This window comes from Schistocerca serialis, chromosome 4 (assembly GCF_023864345.2).
Source record: "Schistocerca serialis cubense isolate TAMUIC-IGC-003099 chromosome 4, iqSchSeri2.2, whole genome shotgun sequence".
NCBI classification, from domain to species: Eukaryota; Metazoa; Arthropoda; class Insecta; order Orthoptera; family Acrididae; genus Schistocerca; species Schistocerca serialis.
This window is the reverse complement of record NC_064641.1, coordinates 884,697,115-884,716,209: the sequence shown is the minus strand read 5'-3', so window position 1 is coordinate 884,716,209 and position 19,095 is coordinate 884,697,115. Positions and strand designations below refer to the sequence as shown.

The 19,095-nt window shown below is 40.4% G+C and overlaps 1 protein-coding gene across 2 annotated transcripts in view; it reads right to left on the bottom strand.

The window, feature by feature from the left end:
• The window catches only part of LOC126473546 (splicing factor 3B subunit 3), a 57,595-nt gene that overhangs the window by 26,119 nt on the left and 12,381 nt on the right, over positions 1-19,095 (bottom strand). For both annotated transcript variants that reach the window (XM_050100673.1, XM_050100672.1), the window contains exons 4-6: positions 17,629-17,801; positions 10,501-10,755; positions 6,751-6,992 (exon numbers count right to left, since the gene is read on the bottom strand). In XM_050100673.1, coding sequence (XP_049956630.1) covers positions 6,751-6,992; positions 10,501-10,755; positions 17,629-17,801 — 670 coding nt within the window. The remainder of the gene's footprint in view (positions 1-6,750; positions 6,993-10,500; positions 10,756-17,628; positions 17,802-19,095) is intronic.

Below are 19,095 nucleotides of genomic sequence, written 5' to 3'. Positions count from 1 at the left end.
TGGAGCGAATGCTGCGAATATTCCAGTGAGTAAGTGCCATCGTAAGAAGAAAAGGAAGATGAAAGAAAGGGTCACCTCGAAGGCCGCTGAGGGCCTTGCTTCGAGCGAGCACTGCCGCCCCTATCAGTAGGCGGACAGTCATCGTTCATTGGTTCTATAGGTTCATCGGCCATCTTGGTAAGATGGCCGGGAGGGGGAGCTTCCTCCGCCGGTGAACGGCCAGATGTTCGGCTACCAGCGGTGCGGCCAGGCGAAACGGATGACAGCCTGGGGCGGCAACTGCTGGGTGGTGCAGGAGGAGAAATGCGCCGTGGCGGAGAAGGAGAACTGTGCTTCCTATGAGCCTTCTTGGCAGGTCGTTTGGTGGAAGTACTGGTCGATGGCTGGGAAGTCGAGGTACGTAGGAAGTCTGCACGGGACGGTTCCTTCTTGAAGGCCCGTGCATCTGACTTCTGGGTCAGCGTGGGCTTCCACCTAGCCAATAGCTTGCGAGCAGCCGAGGTGGACGCATTCACTTTGACCCAAATTTCCTGTATACAGCGTTCTTCCTTGTAGATGGGACAGTCGCAGGAGGATACTGCATGGTCACCCTGACAGTTCACACAACGAGGAGACGAAGGGGGACAGTCACCCTCATGGGCATCCCTGCCACAAGTGATACATTTAGCCGCATTGGAACAAGACTGGCGAGTGTGATTAAAACGCTGACACTGGTAGCAGCGCGTAGGTGTCCGGACATAGGGGCGAACAGAAATAATCTCGTAGCCTGCTTTGATGCGCGACGGCAGCTGAACACTATCAAAGGTCAATAAAAGTGTCCGGGTCGGCACAAGGTCATTGCTGACCTTTTTCATGACCCTATGGACAGCCGTCACGCCCTGCTCAGCGAGGAAAGACTGAATCTCTTCGTCAGTCAATCCGTCGAGTGATCTAGTATATACCACACCACGAGACGAATTCAAAGTGCGGTGAGCCTCCACCCGCACAGGGAACATGTGCAGGAGTGTGGCCCGAAGCAGTTTTTGTGCTTGAAAGGCGCTCTCAGTTTCTAGTAACAAGGTACCGTTACGCAACCTGGTACAAGACTTGACAGATCCGGCTATGGGATCTACGCCCTTCTGGATAACGAAAGGGTTGACTGAGGAAAAATCCTTCCCATCTTCAGATCGAGAAACTACGAGGAACTGTGGGGCAGGCAGTAGTACTTTTGTCATTGGTGGCTGGTCAAGTTTCCGTTTTTGGGCGGAAGTAGAGAGAGAAGAAACAGAAATCCATTGCGGAGGAATCCCCAATGATTGCCAGCGTCTCCGATGGCGCCCTCCTTCCTTGTGGGGACCCTCTCAGAGGGCACTCCCTCCTTAGGTGAATGTTTACACCTCAGGTCACACCTCCCGAGAAACGGACGGAGGGACCAATCAGCATGGTCGGAAGGTGTCAGCTCAGGCAATCACCCCACCCTGGGCCTGGCCTTTACCAGGGGGTACGTGCGTGCCTTACTTGCATACCCAGGGCGGGGAATTACGCGTTACCCCGTCACCGGCTACGCGTGCGAACACGTGGGTCGCCTTCAGGCATGCACAGGGAGGAAGGAAGAAGAGGAAAAAGAAGGGAGAGAGGGAGAGAAAGGACAGACTGTCTCAAACGCCGAGGCGGAGACCAGAGAAGGCAAGGGGAAGAAGGCAAGGGGAAGAAGAGTAAGTAAGACAGTGAGATGGAGAAGAACAAAGAAAGGAAAAAACCAAAGGGAGGAAGAAACCAGAAGAAGTGAAAAACCAAAATGACCGCAAATATAGGTCGTGGAACCGTCCGTCTCCGGACGCAGGCGCTAACTACCCCCTTGAGAGGGAGGGACTCCTTTTAGTCGCCTCTTACGACAGGCAGGAATACCTCGGGCCTATTCTAACCCCCGGACCTGCAGGGGGGACGTGATAGAAGATGAAAACGTGAACTTGAAATGCAGCGAACAGTTGAAACTAGCCAATAGTGTGGAATTAAACACTTCGTTTCAAATAAATTGACTGCCTCAGTAGAAAAGATTAATAAAAGACATTTTTTAACAAACCGGCAAAAAACTTCATTGTTCTGCAAGGCTTTAATACTTGATTGTCGGAAAAGCGGAAACAAAATAAAACAACATATTTTAGCCTTCTGTAATTACGTGAATGTATTTTAATTCACTTCACAGCTCCCGGTCACAGAAATCAGTTTTGTTTTCATTTGACGTGGGAGCAATGAACAAAGAGGAAGCAGCAAAATCACTTGACGTAAACAGGGGTCACGCGGAGACTACCACATCCCCACTACAACAAGACATCGACTTTTCAAAAGTATCTTCAACATTTTGTAGCGCACGTCTTTCTCAAGAGTCTGATACATAAAACATATATGTTTGAGGGAACATAAGACATGTTATTTGGTCTTAAGTGTGCCAAAGTGCAGTGCCACACCTCTTCATACAGCATTATTCTATCGCACGTCTGTATTTTGCTCTGTGGAATTCAAACGTGTAATATTTTGTAATGGGTGCCATCACAAAGCACTATCTGTCGGCGAATTAAGGGAGCTATAAAGTTTCATTTAGTTGTACATTTGTTCGCCATTTCAGACAATAAAGTTTTTGGTCCCTTTTTCTTCGAAGGTGCTACTGTAACTGGACTACAGTATCTGGAGATGTTAGAGAATTGGCTGTTCGCTCAGCTTGAACAAGAAGCACAACAATTCATATTTCAGCAGGATGGAGCGCCACCACATTGGCACTTATCTGTCCGTAACTACCTGAACGTCAACTACCCGAGGCGATGTATCGGCCGCCAGGCAGCCCGTGACAGAGCACTTCATCACTGGCCTCCAAGAAGCCCTGATCTTACCCCCTGCGATTTTTTCTTATGGGGGTATGTTAAGGATATGGTGTTTTGGCCACCTCTCCCAGCCACCATTGATGATTTGAAACGAGAAATAACAGCAGCTATCCAAACTGTTACGCCTGATATGCTACAGAGAGTGTGGAACGAGTTGGAGTATCGGGTTGATATTGCCTGTGTGTCTGCAGGGGGCCATATTGAACATCTCTGAACTTGTTTTTGAGTGAAAAAAAAAAAAAAACCTTTTTAAATACTCTTTGTAATGATGTGTAACAGAAGGTTATATTATGTTTCTTTCATTAAATACACATTTTTAAAGTTGTGGTATTCTTTTTGAATCACCCTGTATAACTGGCCCTTAGTCATGCAGCGGCCCAGCCAAACTTTTTCTATCAAAATTTCATTTTTCTTGGATACACAGAAAAGACAATACGTAAACTTTTTTGCCTGTTATTCCTGTTAGTCATTTATTTCCACTCCGGTAGTCTGAATCTATGGATTTCGCTAGTAATTATAACCATGCTGATCATTTGCAAACCCAGTCATCCACATGAACGGCGATTGGCATTCTCCAGTTTTGGATTTATTCTGCTCAGTTCATAAAGACCGGTTCCCTTTTGTCTGCAGGGAAGTTTATTTTTAGATGCGACAGGGATTCCCCTGGGTGCCTATTCCGTATCTTTCCACCACTGTGCCAATCATTTCGGTACTCAAGAGTACCGAATGGTCTAGTACTCTAATTAGAGTCTCTGCATTGTTCAGCATGCATTCCCATAGCGATACTGTTCGTGTCTAGAGAACTGAAGCTCTGTTGTCGGTTCGTGTCACGCAAGCCAATCAAAAACAAGTGATTGCAGATCCACACATGCGCACCGCAGCGCGCACGAACACAAAGCAGCTATCGGACGACACAGGTGCGCTATTTTTCCTAGTACCGAAAATTGTGTTTACGTTGCCATAACACATGACGCCGCTTTCCATCGAGCTGACGTGCCCACCTTCTTCGCCCTTGCCTCCTCCTTAACAGGATCATGCGCAGTATATCCTTTTCCATGATACTCAGCTGAAATGCATAAATTTTTTTCAGTTTCTCTGACCGCATGTTTCCATGCATGCATAATAACGATAGCGTATTTTACTGTATTCTGCAGATTGTCATAAATGCCGCATTATGTCATCTTATTTTCATTCACACTGACATTGTGTTTTGGATTTTGCATTTCAGAAAATGAGTCAGGAATAGTGTGTAGTACCACACTGTACTAATACATCTATAAAAATACCCGAAAATTGATTCTGAGAGTTTCAAAGAATAAGAAATAGAATGTGGTTATAACTTGCTCCTAGAGATCCAAATGATTAAGTAGCCCACTTCCCTATACGATATGCATCTCATGAACGAAACAGTTTCGTATATGGTGCGACAGTCTAAAAATATTACGGCAGAGATCTTTCATCTCTGTGTACTGTGGTTGAGGATTCGATCGCAGATAAATACTTGTGACAAGCAAGATTATGAAGATGATTGCTGCTAGCTACATTCCCAGTAATTTAAGTTGTGCTCTTAGATTCTTGTCTAACCACATACTTTGAAATCGTTACATATCCGGAAAAAATGGTGAATTATTTCTGACAAGAAAAAATATAAAGGTCACTGTCGGTTGTTTCACTCACAGCAATTTCATATTTTGTATTTTAAACACACAGAAATCATGGAATCACTACTGAGGAAGTGTGCTCATACATTGTAAGTAATAACGAAAACTGGCGCGCAAAAAAAAAAAAAAAAAAAAAAACTTACACGAATAACAATGTCTCAGAACATGTTGAATATGTTAAGAGGGAGGGGGAAGAAGAAGAAGAAGAAGAAGAAGAAGAAGAAGAAAGAAAACAATTTTTTTTTTTTTTTTTTTTTTTTTTTTTTTTTTTTTTTTTTTTTTTTTTTTTGCATCCACCCATGTGCGAACCTGAGTCCGTTTCGCATTCCCATGCGCTAACCACTTGGCCATGCCAAACAACAGACAAACAGAGCTCAATTCTTTTAGTACTGTGTAAAGGAACCTAAGTTGACCGTTGACAAACGGTGCTGCGTAACTCACAAATGCGTGATAGTTTGGAAGGTTCCCAATATCAGGCTTCACATAATTGCTTTCCGTTGTTACTTGAAAGTTGTAAACACGTTTCAATAATTACTAACTAACCCATTTGTGGGAGAAGTACACAAAGCCACTAGTAACATGAGTTCACACTCGTGTAATATATGTAAGCAGAGCTGATGTCTTGACATTTAATGCTCTTTTAACTCTTATTTGCATAAAAATAACACGTATTTTGAGAGAATATTGACGGAAAACGTTTCTTTTGGATGTAATCACTCACAGTAGCGACCTAGCCTAACCATATTTCTGAGAAAGGAATATAGTCTATTATGAACTCACTTTCCAGCCGGATGCATCCTCTGGTGATTCTTTAGTAACACAATCACTAAATCCAAAGCTAAAACTGCTAAATATATTAAAAATAACAAATTAAAGTTGTATGTAAACAACAGCTCACTGACCGACAGGGCCAGACCAAAATCCAAAACCCCTCAGTACAATTGTCGTAAGATTAGTGGGAAGACCGTTCGGTACAAAGTCTCAATAGCTTACTGAATAGGATATTTCGATAAAGAACCAAAAATGACACCAATACTGAGGCTAGCCTGCGACACCAATCGGTATGAATGATACGGAAAAGGGCCCCTGGCAGAGACATCACATATACTATGCACTCGTTCAAAAGTCAACTTAGAATTTGTTAAAACACCACAGGGATGCGATCAAATTCATAGGAGTAATCAATATACCAACTAACGCTGGATGCTGGGCGATTTGTGAAACGGGGTCTTTTTCCTCAATAATATGAGTTGCCCCCACCACCCCTGAAACTGTCGCCTGGGGCAGATACCTCTGTTTGCCCCTACCCCCTAGTTCCTGGCCTGATGGGCGTACGTGAATATGGCAGCTTCGGCGCACCAGTAAAATTTTTTTCAGATAGCATTTGGCTGCTTGCTCCTATTGTTTATACAGCTAACTGCCACACTTCTGTAGCCAGAAATGGGAGAAGGTACTACTCATACGCGACTCAACTGAACATGCACATAAGCTGGCTTGCAACCGCTCGAACCAATCTAATGTAAACAGCAGTGACGACATGCTCATCGGAGGAAATTTGTTGTTATGAAACATTGCATAGTCTTCCAAAAGCATTTGACATATTTTGCTGTTGGCAGACATTAATATGAGCACTCTGTTGTTGTTTATGGTTTTTTCCGGATGAAAAAATTCCCAGGTTTTTCCCGGATGAAAAAATTCCAAGGTTTTTCCCAGATCTCCCGGATCATATGCACCCTGAGGATACTAACAGGACATTCATCCTGTATGGTCTACAGCAGTCACATGCTAGACTGTCTCCTTAAGTTGTTTTTATTTTCATCTACAAGTCTGATGGAGATAACCCTATGTAGAATATTCTAGAAGCAGCTCTCTCTCATAACTTGGATGCAGTAGGCCTTTTCCCGGTTGGTAACAGGTAATCATATCAAAACTGTGCTGCCTTTTGAATAATATTCTAACTTATTATTCGCGTAAGTTGCCTGCATTGCAGAACAAGTAACCTTATGTTGTTACTTCAGTATCTACCTCTAGTATTGTAACTTAATACATTTGTGGCTTGAAAAATCCTCAGCTCTCATAATCTTTGCACACAGGGCAACCCTGACATTTCTTCCATAGAACCTTACGGCTCCATTTCAGACAGTCAGTCCCCCTTGCAAGAGTACTTGTCATCCTTGGAAATACATAGAGACTACAACCAAACATACTAATACTAAAAGCTCTTTACTTACTGATTGCCAAATTCTGAAGCAACAAAGAGAAATCCAGTTTTCATAACACACATGGCAGTAGCCACAGGTACAGTATCAAAGTATTTCAGTTTTATTTCTGTAACCATATCTTCATCAGTTTCTAAAGTTATTTTGAATATGTCTCCTTGTTCTGTCTGAGCCAAGAAAAAGAACATTGATTTTGTCTTGTGCGTTGCAGAACACACAAAAATCATTCCTCGTTCGGGATCATCTAAATCATTCTGTAAAAAGAAAGCAGAAAACTAAGTCATTTTGTTAAGGAAATGACAGAAATTCAGTTCTTAACATTAACTTTATTACATTTTTCCTTTGCACACACCAATTAATGACCTATTTCCCACATGAGCCACAATTATTAATGATCAACACGTCAATTTACATAAATCAAAAAAAGCAGCAAATCTGACTGTACATTCAATTAATATTTTAAAGGTCTTCTAACTAAAAGCATTTCACATCATATAAATCTTACAAAAGTTAACTAACTACAAAGGTTTTTGGATATGACTAACACTTAAGCATGGTAAATTAGCACAGTTTTCCTGAGATACAAAGTAGTGCAGAATTGAACACCCTGGTTTGACATGTGAATTACAAAAAACCAATAAAGATAATTTTTTATTTCTGAAAACTACATTCAATGCCATTTTATTTTCATTAGGTTCTGAAAATTATATCATACAGGTGACTACCTTGACTAGCGATGCACATAATGAGCTGTTCAGAAAAGTTTTCTAAAAGTCTTCTCAGCATATCGTGCATTATCCCAGCGATGACATCTGTTAATTGCCCTCTTAAGAGCTTCCTTCCTAGGTCCATGGTTGAACTCTGTCAACCCCTGCTCTGAGGTGCCCCCAAAGAACAAAAATCACAGGGGCTCAAATTTGTGGAGCAAGGGGACGATGGGATATCCCCTGTTCAGATCAGGCGGCCAGGAAACTGTTCTTGCATAATTTGGCGTGAATTACAAGGCAGTGCGACCCATGTTACCATCCTGTTGAAACCAAATGGCCCCATGTCATTCCTCACCATACTCTATTTCAGGGTGTAAATATTTCTCCAGCATCTCGCAATAGCACATAGAGTTCAAAGTAAGAGCTGCAAGTCGACAGTCAAAAAAGTATGGCTCATTAACACCTATGGAGGACACAGTACACCGAACTGTCACTATGGGGCTGTGCAGTGGTCTTTGGTGAAGTTAACAAGGGTTTTTAGTCACCCAGTAACAAAAATTTTGCTGATGTTTTTGATCCAATTAGTGTAAGATTGTTTTGCAAGCATCTGTACATGTCACCCAGTCTTTTGGACTAAATTCTAAAACAACCAACTTATAGGGGTGTAAGTGAAGGTCAGAGTGTAAAAGTCTTCTTACTGTCCTGGACAATATTCCAAGAGCAGCTGCATGTTTCCACATAGGGCGCGATGGGAGACTGTTCAATGGATGCTCTCACTGCCACGATGTTTTCACATGTCCTCACAGTTTTAGTCTGGCCAGCTTGTCTTCTAGGAACTGTACATCCTGTTGCCCTAACACTAGTAATCCAGTTCCTAATGGTTTTAGCATCAAGAACACTGTCATGACAATTCAAACCAAACCACCCACAAAAAGCACTCTGTTGTCACCACACTATCACTGTTTTTAAAGAACATTTCTACGACTAGCCTCTATCTTCACCAGCCCACAGCATGGTGACTACTGTAACTGTCATCGTTTGCACCACCTAACGCCACTACTCCCACTCCACTACTGCACCTGCATGCTCTTCATTGACAAACTATGGAGTCCATTGTGTCCCACCTTGTATTAATAGCACACAACACCATTTATGACGCCCAAACTATTGTTTTCCTGCCAATTCTTATGGATTTGTAGTCACCTAACATTTTTAAAAGGGCTTTGAAAGACTTAAGAACACACAAAGCAGTGTTTCACCTTGGTGCATAGAATAAAGGAGTCTGCTGAAGTACCATCTTTCAGAAAAATATCATCCACACAATTTCAACTACTGCAAGAACTGACAAGTGGGAAAATTAACACTTAATCAGCATAATAGGTCATGCACCCACGATGCTGACAAGAATAATGTACATAAGAATGGGAAAAAATGAGAATTTGCAAATGACGAATCAGTTTGACTTTAGGAAAGGTAAAGGCATCAGGGGCAGTTCTGATAATGCACTTGATAATGGCAGCAAGACTAAAGAAAAATCAAGACACATTGATAGGATTTGTCTACCTGAAAAAAAAAATCATTCGACAATGTAAAATTCTGCGAAGTCGTTCAAAATTCTGAGGAAAGTAGGGGTAAGCTTGAGGGAGAGACGGGTAATTAACAACACGTACAAGACCCAACAGGGAATAAGACTGAAGACCAAGAATGAAATGCTCTAACGAGCATGTAATCTTCCACCCCTACTGTTCTCTCTCTATATTAAAGAAGCAATGACAGAAGTAAAAGGAAGGTTCAAGACTAGAATTAAAATTCAAGGTGAAAAGATATCAATGATAAAGGATTCACTAATAAAATTTACTATCCTCAGTGAAAGGAAGAATTACGAAGTAGAGAAATGTAAACAATGAGAAACTATCAGGATCAATGGTCATGAAGTAGCAGAAGTTGAGGAATTTGTTACTTAGGCAGAAAAATAACCCATGACAGACTAGGCATGGAGGACATCTAAAACAAACTAGCACTAGCAAAAAGGGCACTCCTCGACATAAGAAATCTAATATCAAACATTGGCCTTAATTTGTGGAATAAATTGCTGAGAATGTACGTTTGGAGCACAGCATTATATGATAGTGAAACATGGACTATGGGGAAACTGGAACTGAAAAGAAACAAAGCATTTGAGATGTGGTGGTATAGACTAATGTTTAAAGTTTGGTGGGCTGGTAAGGTAAATGAGGAGGTTCTGCACAGAACCTGAGGAAGGGAATAAATGGAAAACACGTAGCAGAGGGGGCTGTAGTTTTCACAAATTCTATAAAAAAAAGTCGCGTGACTAGGGCCTCCTGCCAGGTAGACTGTTTGCTGGGTGCAAGCGACTTGTGCGTCGAAGGGGATGAAAAAATAATGACGACAATTAGGACAACACATCACTCAGTTCCTGAACAGAGAAAATCTCTGACCCAGCCAGGTACCGAACCTGGGCCCTTAGGATTAACATTCTGTCACGCTGACCACTCGGCTACCATGGGCAGACACAAATTCAATATTATTGGTAACGACAACTTCATAGGTATTTAACAATTTCCAGAGATGTTAGATCAAACTTGAAATACAGTGACTTCAAAAAATCTTGTGTAGGAAGCCTAAACCAACACATGAGATACAAATCTCACATGAACGATGCAATAACCTCCATGTAATATTGCACTGCTTACGACCAACACTCAATAATTTAAGTGTTGGAGATACCCAGTGCAAAAATTTAAGCACAGCAAAATTTTTTATATTAATCACGCTTATCAATACTAATCCTCAACAGGCACATAAATAAGAAATCTTTGGTACTTTTAGACAAACTTTTTCAAGCTAAAATAAACCATGCAAGGTTTTCCAGCTTATGTTACTGTTGACTCAATCCATCTATTGTGCAACAAACTGTAACCTTGATTCCTAGGTAATACACATTCTACCAGAACTTTCACTTACCAAGAGCATTCAATGACATTAACTTAAAAAAAACAATACCCTAACAATCACTCAAATACTGTCAACTTACCCTGCGGCGTGGAATAGGACATCTTATGTCATGCTGATCTCCCAAATTCTTGTAAGTAAGATAGTTCTCCGAGCATATAAGAACTCCACTTGGACCATCATTGCCACCAGGAACAGAAACTAAAAAATTGGCATGTTCTTCTAAGGGTTCACTGTACTTTCTAACCACATGATTAAGACCTAAATCCAGTTCATAAAAGGTCAGCGTCTGTTGTGTCTTATGGGCTGCTTCCCCTGTTGGGTCCGTATCTGCTTCCTGTAAAACAAATGCATTTATCAAAGCTGGATGTAAGTTGCAGTATTAAGAAATAAAATATTGCAGAAATTACACAACGAAGGTAAGTCAGATTCACACATAACCAACAGTGAGGTACAAAACGATGACAGGTATATCGGAGCGTATACTTTGACACGGAAGAATTCCTGAATTTCCCAGTTTAAAATACACTTTTTCCCAGGTGAAAAAGTGAAGTGACAATATACTTCACCCTTTGAATAGTTAAAGTTTTATACACCAGCACAGAACTTCCTAACACTTTATGAAAAACACGATTTGTGAATATCTTTGATGTGCAGCAGCATTTGTACTGCAAATTTTTGTAATATGAAAGCACAAACAAAAATTCCACCAAACACAGCACGACAGCTTCTGCAGCACCGAAATCAGGATATGTTATGTGACCTCACCAGCCAATGACTGCAGATATTAGCACAGAAATAGAAAAAGCTAATGGTTTAAATTAATATGCGTACCATATGGCTACAAGAAAAGCTAAACTTTCACATATAACAGTAGTTGTCAGAAAGTTCTTGCTGTGGTTTCCCTGATGTGTGGTTAGGCAGGATCAAAAGAGCAAAGCTTAAATTGCAGCAGCTGAATATTTGTGACTAGCACAATTATAAATTTCACTGCTGTGCATCTGACATTTCTTGATTTACCTGGCTGAATTCATGTTCCATCAAGCACATACTTTTCCATAGAAAAGACAATTACCTGTGAAACTGATCAAGAACTCTTGACACTTTTTTCTAAGGATAATTACAAATTATGCCATAACAATGGCAAAATGTGTAATCTATGAAAGAACTAACAAATATGAAAAATCAGCCTTTGAACTTGGCCTTTTTGAAGTGTTGGCAGAAGAGCCAACACTATGTTGCTAGAGGAGGTTGAAATGCACGTGTTTAATTACACGCTGACTGGCGTGAGGTCTGGAACAGTTAACGGAATTAATAGTAGCAAATAAAGTACGTAGTTGATATAATACTTAACTTTAATCCACAATTGGTGTACATCGCTCTTGACGGTACATGTTATAATCTCAATATCAAATGCTATGGCGCCTTGCTAGGTCGTAGCAAATGACGTAGCTGAAGGCTATGCTAACTATCGTCTCGGCAAATGAGAGCGTATTTGTCAGTGAACCATTGCTAGTAACGTCGGCTGTACAACTGGGACGAGTGCTAGTAAGTCTCTAGACCTGCCGTGTGGTGGCGCTCGGTCTGCAATCACTGACAGTGGCAACACGCGGGTCCGACGTATACTAATGGACCGCGGCCGATTTAAAGGCTACCACCTAGCAAGTGTGGTGTCTGGCGGTGACACCACACTTTTTATTAGCATGTGTTACACTTTTAAGATATACCCAACACAAATGTGCCAGTAAAATTTTAAATAATGGCATAAATGGCGGCTCTTTTTTAGCACGACATTTTTCTAGTGGCTGGTCTTCAGTATTAAGTTTTCAATAAGAGTCTAACACACTATAATTTACGAAATTTATCACACATTCTCACACTTAACGTAATTCATTTTGGATAGAAAGAAATTTCCATTGAAATTAACACTTCTCAAACCACCATTTGCAGTATTTTTCCATGACCTGTAAGAAATTAAACAGATGTGACATCGCACTCATCGAAACTATGCCAACACAACACATCAAAAGCAGTTTGTCGTTACAAGGTATTGCATGGTCTTTGGAACATTTCGCTGTCATCAGACAAACTGTATTTTGTTACTGTAAATGTCATTTCCTCTGCAACTGAAGTTTTATTGCAGCAGTATTATTCAGCAGTAGCAAGCTAAAGCAAAATTCTTTGTGCATCAGTTCCTATCAGCCAAAAATCACAACTGAAAACTAAAACAATTTAAAATTCTTGACTTTTCCACAGCGTATATGCAGTGTATGGGGAAGAAAAAAATCAAACCTGGCATAGCCTAGTCTTGCATGACCTGTCACAGGCATCAAGAAAACCACTATTGCTATTACAACCCAACCCAACTATTGCAGCGGCTTGTTCCTTTGGCTCTTGCCTTGGCACATTTTCCCCTCTGCCCTTCAAACTGCTACCCTTTGTTCAACCCAATCAATTTCCAGATGAGCGTGTATTGATGGTTAACCTTAACCAGATGTACGTAAACATCACAGTATCCATATCCTGTGAGACCTCAATTTAGTGAAAACTAACCCTCATGCAGAGATGGCAGTAGACCTTTTGTGTTGGACATCATACTGGTGTGGGTGTGGAGGAGCTCCACCTCAAAAGGTTCGTTTGAGCAGTTACCAGACAGCATGCTGTACTGCGCATTCGCAGCTACGATGACAGACAGCTTGTCCTTGGTGCTTGCTCTGCTCATACACTTCTGGTGGAATTTCGTGCGTGGTGGGGCGTCACGTGACCATGGGCAGCCCTGCGGCATGTTGTTGAGAGGACATACAGAGTTGTACTTAGAGCAATTGTTTTATCATATCCCACCCCGATAAAGGATGCAAATAAGGAAGCACTTCTTGGCAAATTTTCATTTCAAAATTAGACTCCACAACTCTAAGTACAATAACTTTTTTTTACACCGGAATAAAGAACAAATTTCGTGACTATTTCAAAATGTGTAAATAATTAACAAGGTTGTCTGTGAGGCAAAGAAACTGTACAACTGACAGTTTATATTCTACTCTAGGAATAAATATGAAGCCATGTGGGGAGTCAAAATGATAAAACACGGTATGCTGCCAGTCTAAAATTTAGCATAGATTGGCATTCTATAAATGTAAGACGTAAACACAAATTAAGAAATAATTTCAGGCCTAGAGGAAGTACTAGACATGTGCCTTGTGATCGAAAAACACTTTCACAGAAGGCAGATCTACAAAAATTCTGCTACAGCTGTCATTACATTTGAAACAAAATATTTAGTTCAAAACTACTGACAAAATTTGCCTACTTAGTCAGCTTCAAGTCAATGTGGGCGTATGTTCGTACGTATATAGCATTAAGAGATCTTTCAGTGTCATAAAAGGAAAAGGACATCAGAGACTACTCCAGCAGCATCGGAATTTCATAAACCATACTAAAATGCTTCATTCCGATCTAATTGAACATTTTGATGTCCAAATGCACTGTGAAGTACCTGATATTCAGCTTTTCATGTGGTTTTCGTGATACCAATTTTCTTGGAGGGACAGTACTGTGTTTGGTTATTTATTATGGTATAACAGTTCTACGGATCGGAGCGTGGAATGTCAGATCCCTTAATCGGGCAGGTAGGTTAGAAAATTTAAAAAGGGAAATGAATAGGTTAAAGTCAGATATTGTGGGAATTAGTGAAGTTCGGTGGCAGGAGGAACAAGACTTCTGGTCAGGTGACTACAGGATTATAAACACAAAATCAAATAGGGGTAATGCAGGAGTAGGTTTAATAATGAATAGGAAAATAGGAATTCGGGTAAGCTACTACAAACAGCATAGTGAACGCATTATTGTGGCCAAGATAGATACGAAGCCCACACCTACTACAGTAGTACAAGTTTATATGCCAACTAGCTCTGCAGATGACGAAGAAATTGAAGAAATGTATGATGAAATAAAAGAAATTATTCAGATTGTGAAGGGAGACGAAAATTTAATAGTCATGGGTGACTGGAATTCGTCAGTAGGAAAAGGGAGAGAAGGAAACGTAGTAGGTGAATATGGATTGGGGCTAAGAAATGAAAGAGGAAGCCGCCTGGTAGAATTTTGCACAGAGCACAACTTAATCATAGCTAACACTTGGTTTAAGAATCATGAAAGAAGGTTGTATACATGGAAGAACCCTGGAGATACTAGAAGGTTTCAGATAGATTATATAATGGTAAGACAGAGATTTAGGAACCAGGTTTTAAATTGTAAGACATTTCCAGGGGCAGATGTGGACTCTGACCACAATCTATTGGTTATGACCTGTAGATTAAAACTGAAGAAACTGCAAAAAGGTGGGAATTTAAGGAGATGGGACCTGGATAAACTGAAAGAACCAGAGGTTGTACAGAGTTTCAGGGAGAGCATAAGGGAACAATTGAAAGGAATGGGGGAAAGAAATACAGTAGAAGATGAATGGGTAGCTCTGAGGGATGAAGTAGTGAAGGCAGCAGACGATCAAGTAGGTAAAAAGAAGAGGGTTAGTAGAAATCCTTGGGTAACAGAAGAAATATTGAATTTAACTGATGAAAGGAGAAAATACAAAAATGCAGCAAATGAAGCAGGCAAAAAGGAATACAAACGTCTCAAAAATGATATCGACAGGAAGTGCAAAATGGCTAAGCAGGGATGGCTAGAGGACAAATGCAAGGATGTAGAGGCTTATCTCACTAGGGGTAAGATAGATACTGCCTACAGGAAAATTAAAGAGACCTTTGGAGATAAGAGAACCACATGTATGAACATCAAGAGCTCAGATGGAAACCCAGTTCTAAGCAAAGAAGGGAAAGCAGAAAGGTGGAAGGAGTATATAGAGGCTCTATACAAGGGCGATGAACTTGAGGACAATATTATGGAAATGGAAGAGGATGTAGATGAAGATGAAATGGGAGATACGATACTGCGTGAAGAGTTTGACAGAGCACTGAAGGACCTGAGTCGAAACAAGGCCCCCGGAGTAGACAACATTCCATTGGAACTACTGACGGCCTTGGGAGAGCCAGTCCTGACAAAACTCTACCATCTGGTGAGCAAGATGTATGAAACAGGCAAAATACCCTCAGATTTCAAAAAGAATATAATAATTCCAATCCCAAAGAAAGCAGGTGTTGACAGATGTGAAAATTACCGAACAATCAGTTTAATAAGTCACAGCTGCAAAATACTAACACGAATTCTTTACAAACGAATGGAAAAACTAGTAGAAGCTGACCTCGGGGAAGATCAGTTTGGATTCCGTAGAAATACTGGAACACGTGAGGCAATACTGACCTTACGACTTATCTTAGAAGAAAGATTAAGGAAAGGCAAACCTACGTTTCTAGCATTTGTAGACTTAGAGAAAGCTTTTGACAATGTTGACTGGAATACTCTCTTTCAAATTCTAAAGGTGGCAGGGGTAAAATACAGGGAGCGAAAGACTATTTACAACTTGTACAGAAACCAGATGGCAGTTATAAGAGTTGAGGGACATGAAAGGGAAGCAGTGGTTGGGAAGGGAGTAAGACAGGGTTGTAGCCTCTCCCCGATGTTATTCAATCTCTATATTGAGCAAGCAGTAAAGGAAACAAAAGAAAAATTTGGAGTAGGTATTAAAATCCATGGAGAAGAAATAAAAACTTTGAGGTTCGCCGATAACATTGTAATTCTGTCAGAGACAGCAAAGGACTTGGAAGAGCAGTTGAACGGAATGGACAGTGTCTTGAAAGGAGGATATAAGATGAACATCAACAAAAGCAAAACGAGGATAATGGAATGTAGTCGAGTTAAGTCAGGTGATGCTGAGGGTATTAGATTAGGAAATGAGACACTTAAAGTAGTAAAGGAGTTTTGCTATTTGGGGAGCAAAATAACTGATGATGATCAAAGTAGAGAGGATATAAAATGTAGACTGGCAATGGCAAGGAAAGCGTTTCTGAAGAAGAGAAATTTGTTAACATCGAGTATAGATTTAAGTGTCAGGAAGTTATTTCTGAAAGTATTTGTATGGAGTGTAGCCATGTATGGAAGTGAAACATGGACGGTAAATAGTTTGGACAAGAAGAGAATAGAAGCTTTTGAAATGTGGTGCTACAGAAGAATGCTGAAGATTAGATGGGTAGATCACATAACTAATGAGGAAGTATTGAACAGGATTGGGGAGAAGAGAAGTTTGTGGCACAACTTGACCAGAAGAAGGGATCAGTTGGTAGGACATGTTCTGAGGCATCAAGGGATTACCAATTTAGTATTGGAGGGCAGCATGGAGGGTAAAAATCATAGGGGGAGACCAAGAGATGAATACACTAAGCAGATTCAGAAGGATGTAGGTTGCAGTAGGTACTGGGAGATGAAGAAGCTTGCACAGGATAGAGTAGCATGGAGAGCTGCATCAAACCAGTCTCAGGACTGAAGACCACAACAACAACAACAACAACAACAACAACAACATCATTCATCCCAGAAAATGAAAATTTGCACTTGAAATTGAACGAGGTTGAAAGTATCCAATAGTGCGGAATGAAACACTTTGTTTCAAATCAACTAACTGCCTCAGCGGAAAAAAAAAAAAAAAAAAATATAATAGAAGCTATTTTCTCTATAAAACAGACAGAAATAGCTTCATTAAGACATTAATGGTTGATTGCTAATAACATGGAAATAATATAAAATCAGAAAATTGGAACTACCAATTTATTTTGGTCTTTCATGATTATGAGAATGTGTATTAATTCACTTGATGGCTCCCGACCACAGGAATCTGATTTGATTTCATTTGACGTGGGAGCTGTAACCGAAGAGACCAGCAATATTACGAAGACACGAAACATACGTGGGTCACGTGGGGAAGGACCCCCACCCTCCCCCACTATAACTCAGCTTGCTCTGCGCATGCGTGAATCTGGCAGCTTGGCTGCGCCAGAAAAATTTCTCTTGGTAGCTTCTGGCTACTTGCTGCTACTGATCATACAGCGAACAGCCACGGTTCAAGTAGCCAGAAGCTGGAGGAAGGCACTGCTCATACACGAATTCAGCTCTGCGCATGTGCACGAGCCCACTGGCAACTGCTCATACGAACCTTTATTAAGAAAAAAATTAATCCAACAGTGCATATCACAAAACCAATTAGGGGCAGATAGTTACATGTAACTAGCTTTAACTTTATAGGCTGGTTAGAATTTACAGTACATACCTCATAATCAATTTCCAAACAAGCAAACATTGGATTTTCAAAACCAACATCCACTCCAACCATGTGGTAAACTAAAGTGTTACTTTTGTGGGCTTCCAATGGTGAAGAAATGGTAAGCCTTGCCTCAGCATCTCTGTTCAGGATATATACTAACTTCTGCTTCTCTATTGCTCCTGCAATAGATAATTTACATCACAATTACACAAATCATATCCAATTTAACTTCAGACTAAAAGCTATAACAAATGGCTGTACAACTGAAGGAAATAATAGTAAAAAAAATGGAAAATCCAGTATGGAATGTAGCATTATGAAAAGGATAGTGTGTGTGTGTGTGTGTGTGTGTGTGTGTGTGTGTGTGTGTGTGTGTGTGGGTGGGGGGGGGGGGGGGGGAGGGGGGGATGATGATTTGTGACTTACACGTGTGTTTAGATGTCCTGAACGCTTCCATGCTCTACTAGACATTGTAATACTAAAAGCGGTATGCCCTTGCTTTTTCCTGTCTTCAAAGCCGCTCATAAGAAACCAGTTTACCATCAACTCTGAGGCAAAGTGTAACTTTTCGTTCTTCACATTAATAAAATAATCATTATAGGTGAAAAAAGTGATATCTGAGAAAGCCTGATACTTTTAGGTTTTCAATCTAGCACTCCTTCAAACTAAATTTCTCTGCATGATTATGTTGATAAAATTATTGCAACAGACTGGGAAAAAATGCAACCAACAGAAAAGTCAAGGCCCTAGTCCATCCCAGCTATATCTGCTATGTTAGTGGCATGGTCAATTAGAATCAAACTCGAACTCAGAAATCAAAGACAGGACCAAGAAAGGCTTAAAACTGCTCAAACAAATTGTTTTACACTGATCATTAATGGGAAGTATATACACAAAAGTACTGTTGCAATAGTTATATTTTTCCAGGGCATTTCAATGAACTGAACTCTTTCTGCAGGACAAGTCATTCTTCATTAAGAAGAAAATCGTTTGAAAGAAAATATATCTTAGGGTAAACAGGAATTTTATGAATGTCTCCTGTTAATTTGTTTACTTTTGGACAACTACATACATACATCAGTGCCTTGTTGTTCTTATCAGTGTATATCAGCAACACGGACCAAAGCAGTATCATCACAATGCATGCAGTTACCCAATATTACAGGAATTACACTGAATATATATTAATGTCATAATTACTTTTGTTACAAACAAATTTATTAACTAATAAAATAAACGTTAACAAATGAATGCACACTGCAATAAATTTGAGCCCAATTTATCAGTGTACTGAACAATAAATTTTACTATTGTTAAGGAATAATATTAGCTATAGGATACACACTTTCTTTTTTGCCATAAAATACTTCAAATATTCCCTTACATCCACTGCTTCAAAATAATGCAAGCAATGAACAGTATAAATCCTGACATCTATTATTCACACATTCCTTGCCATGATTCACACTTTCC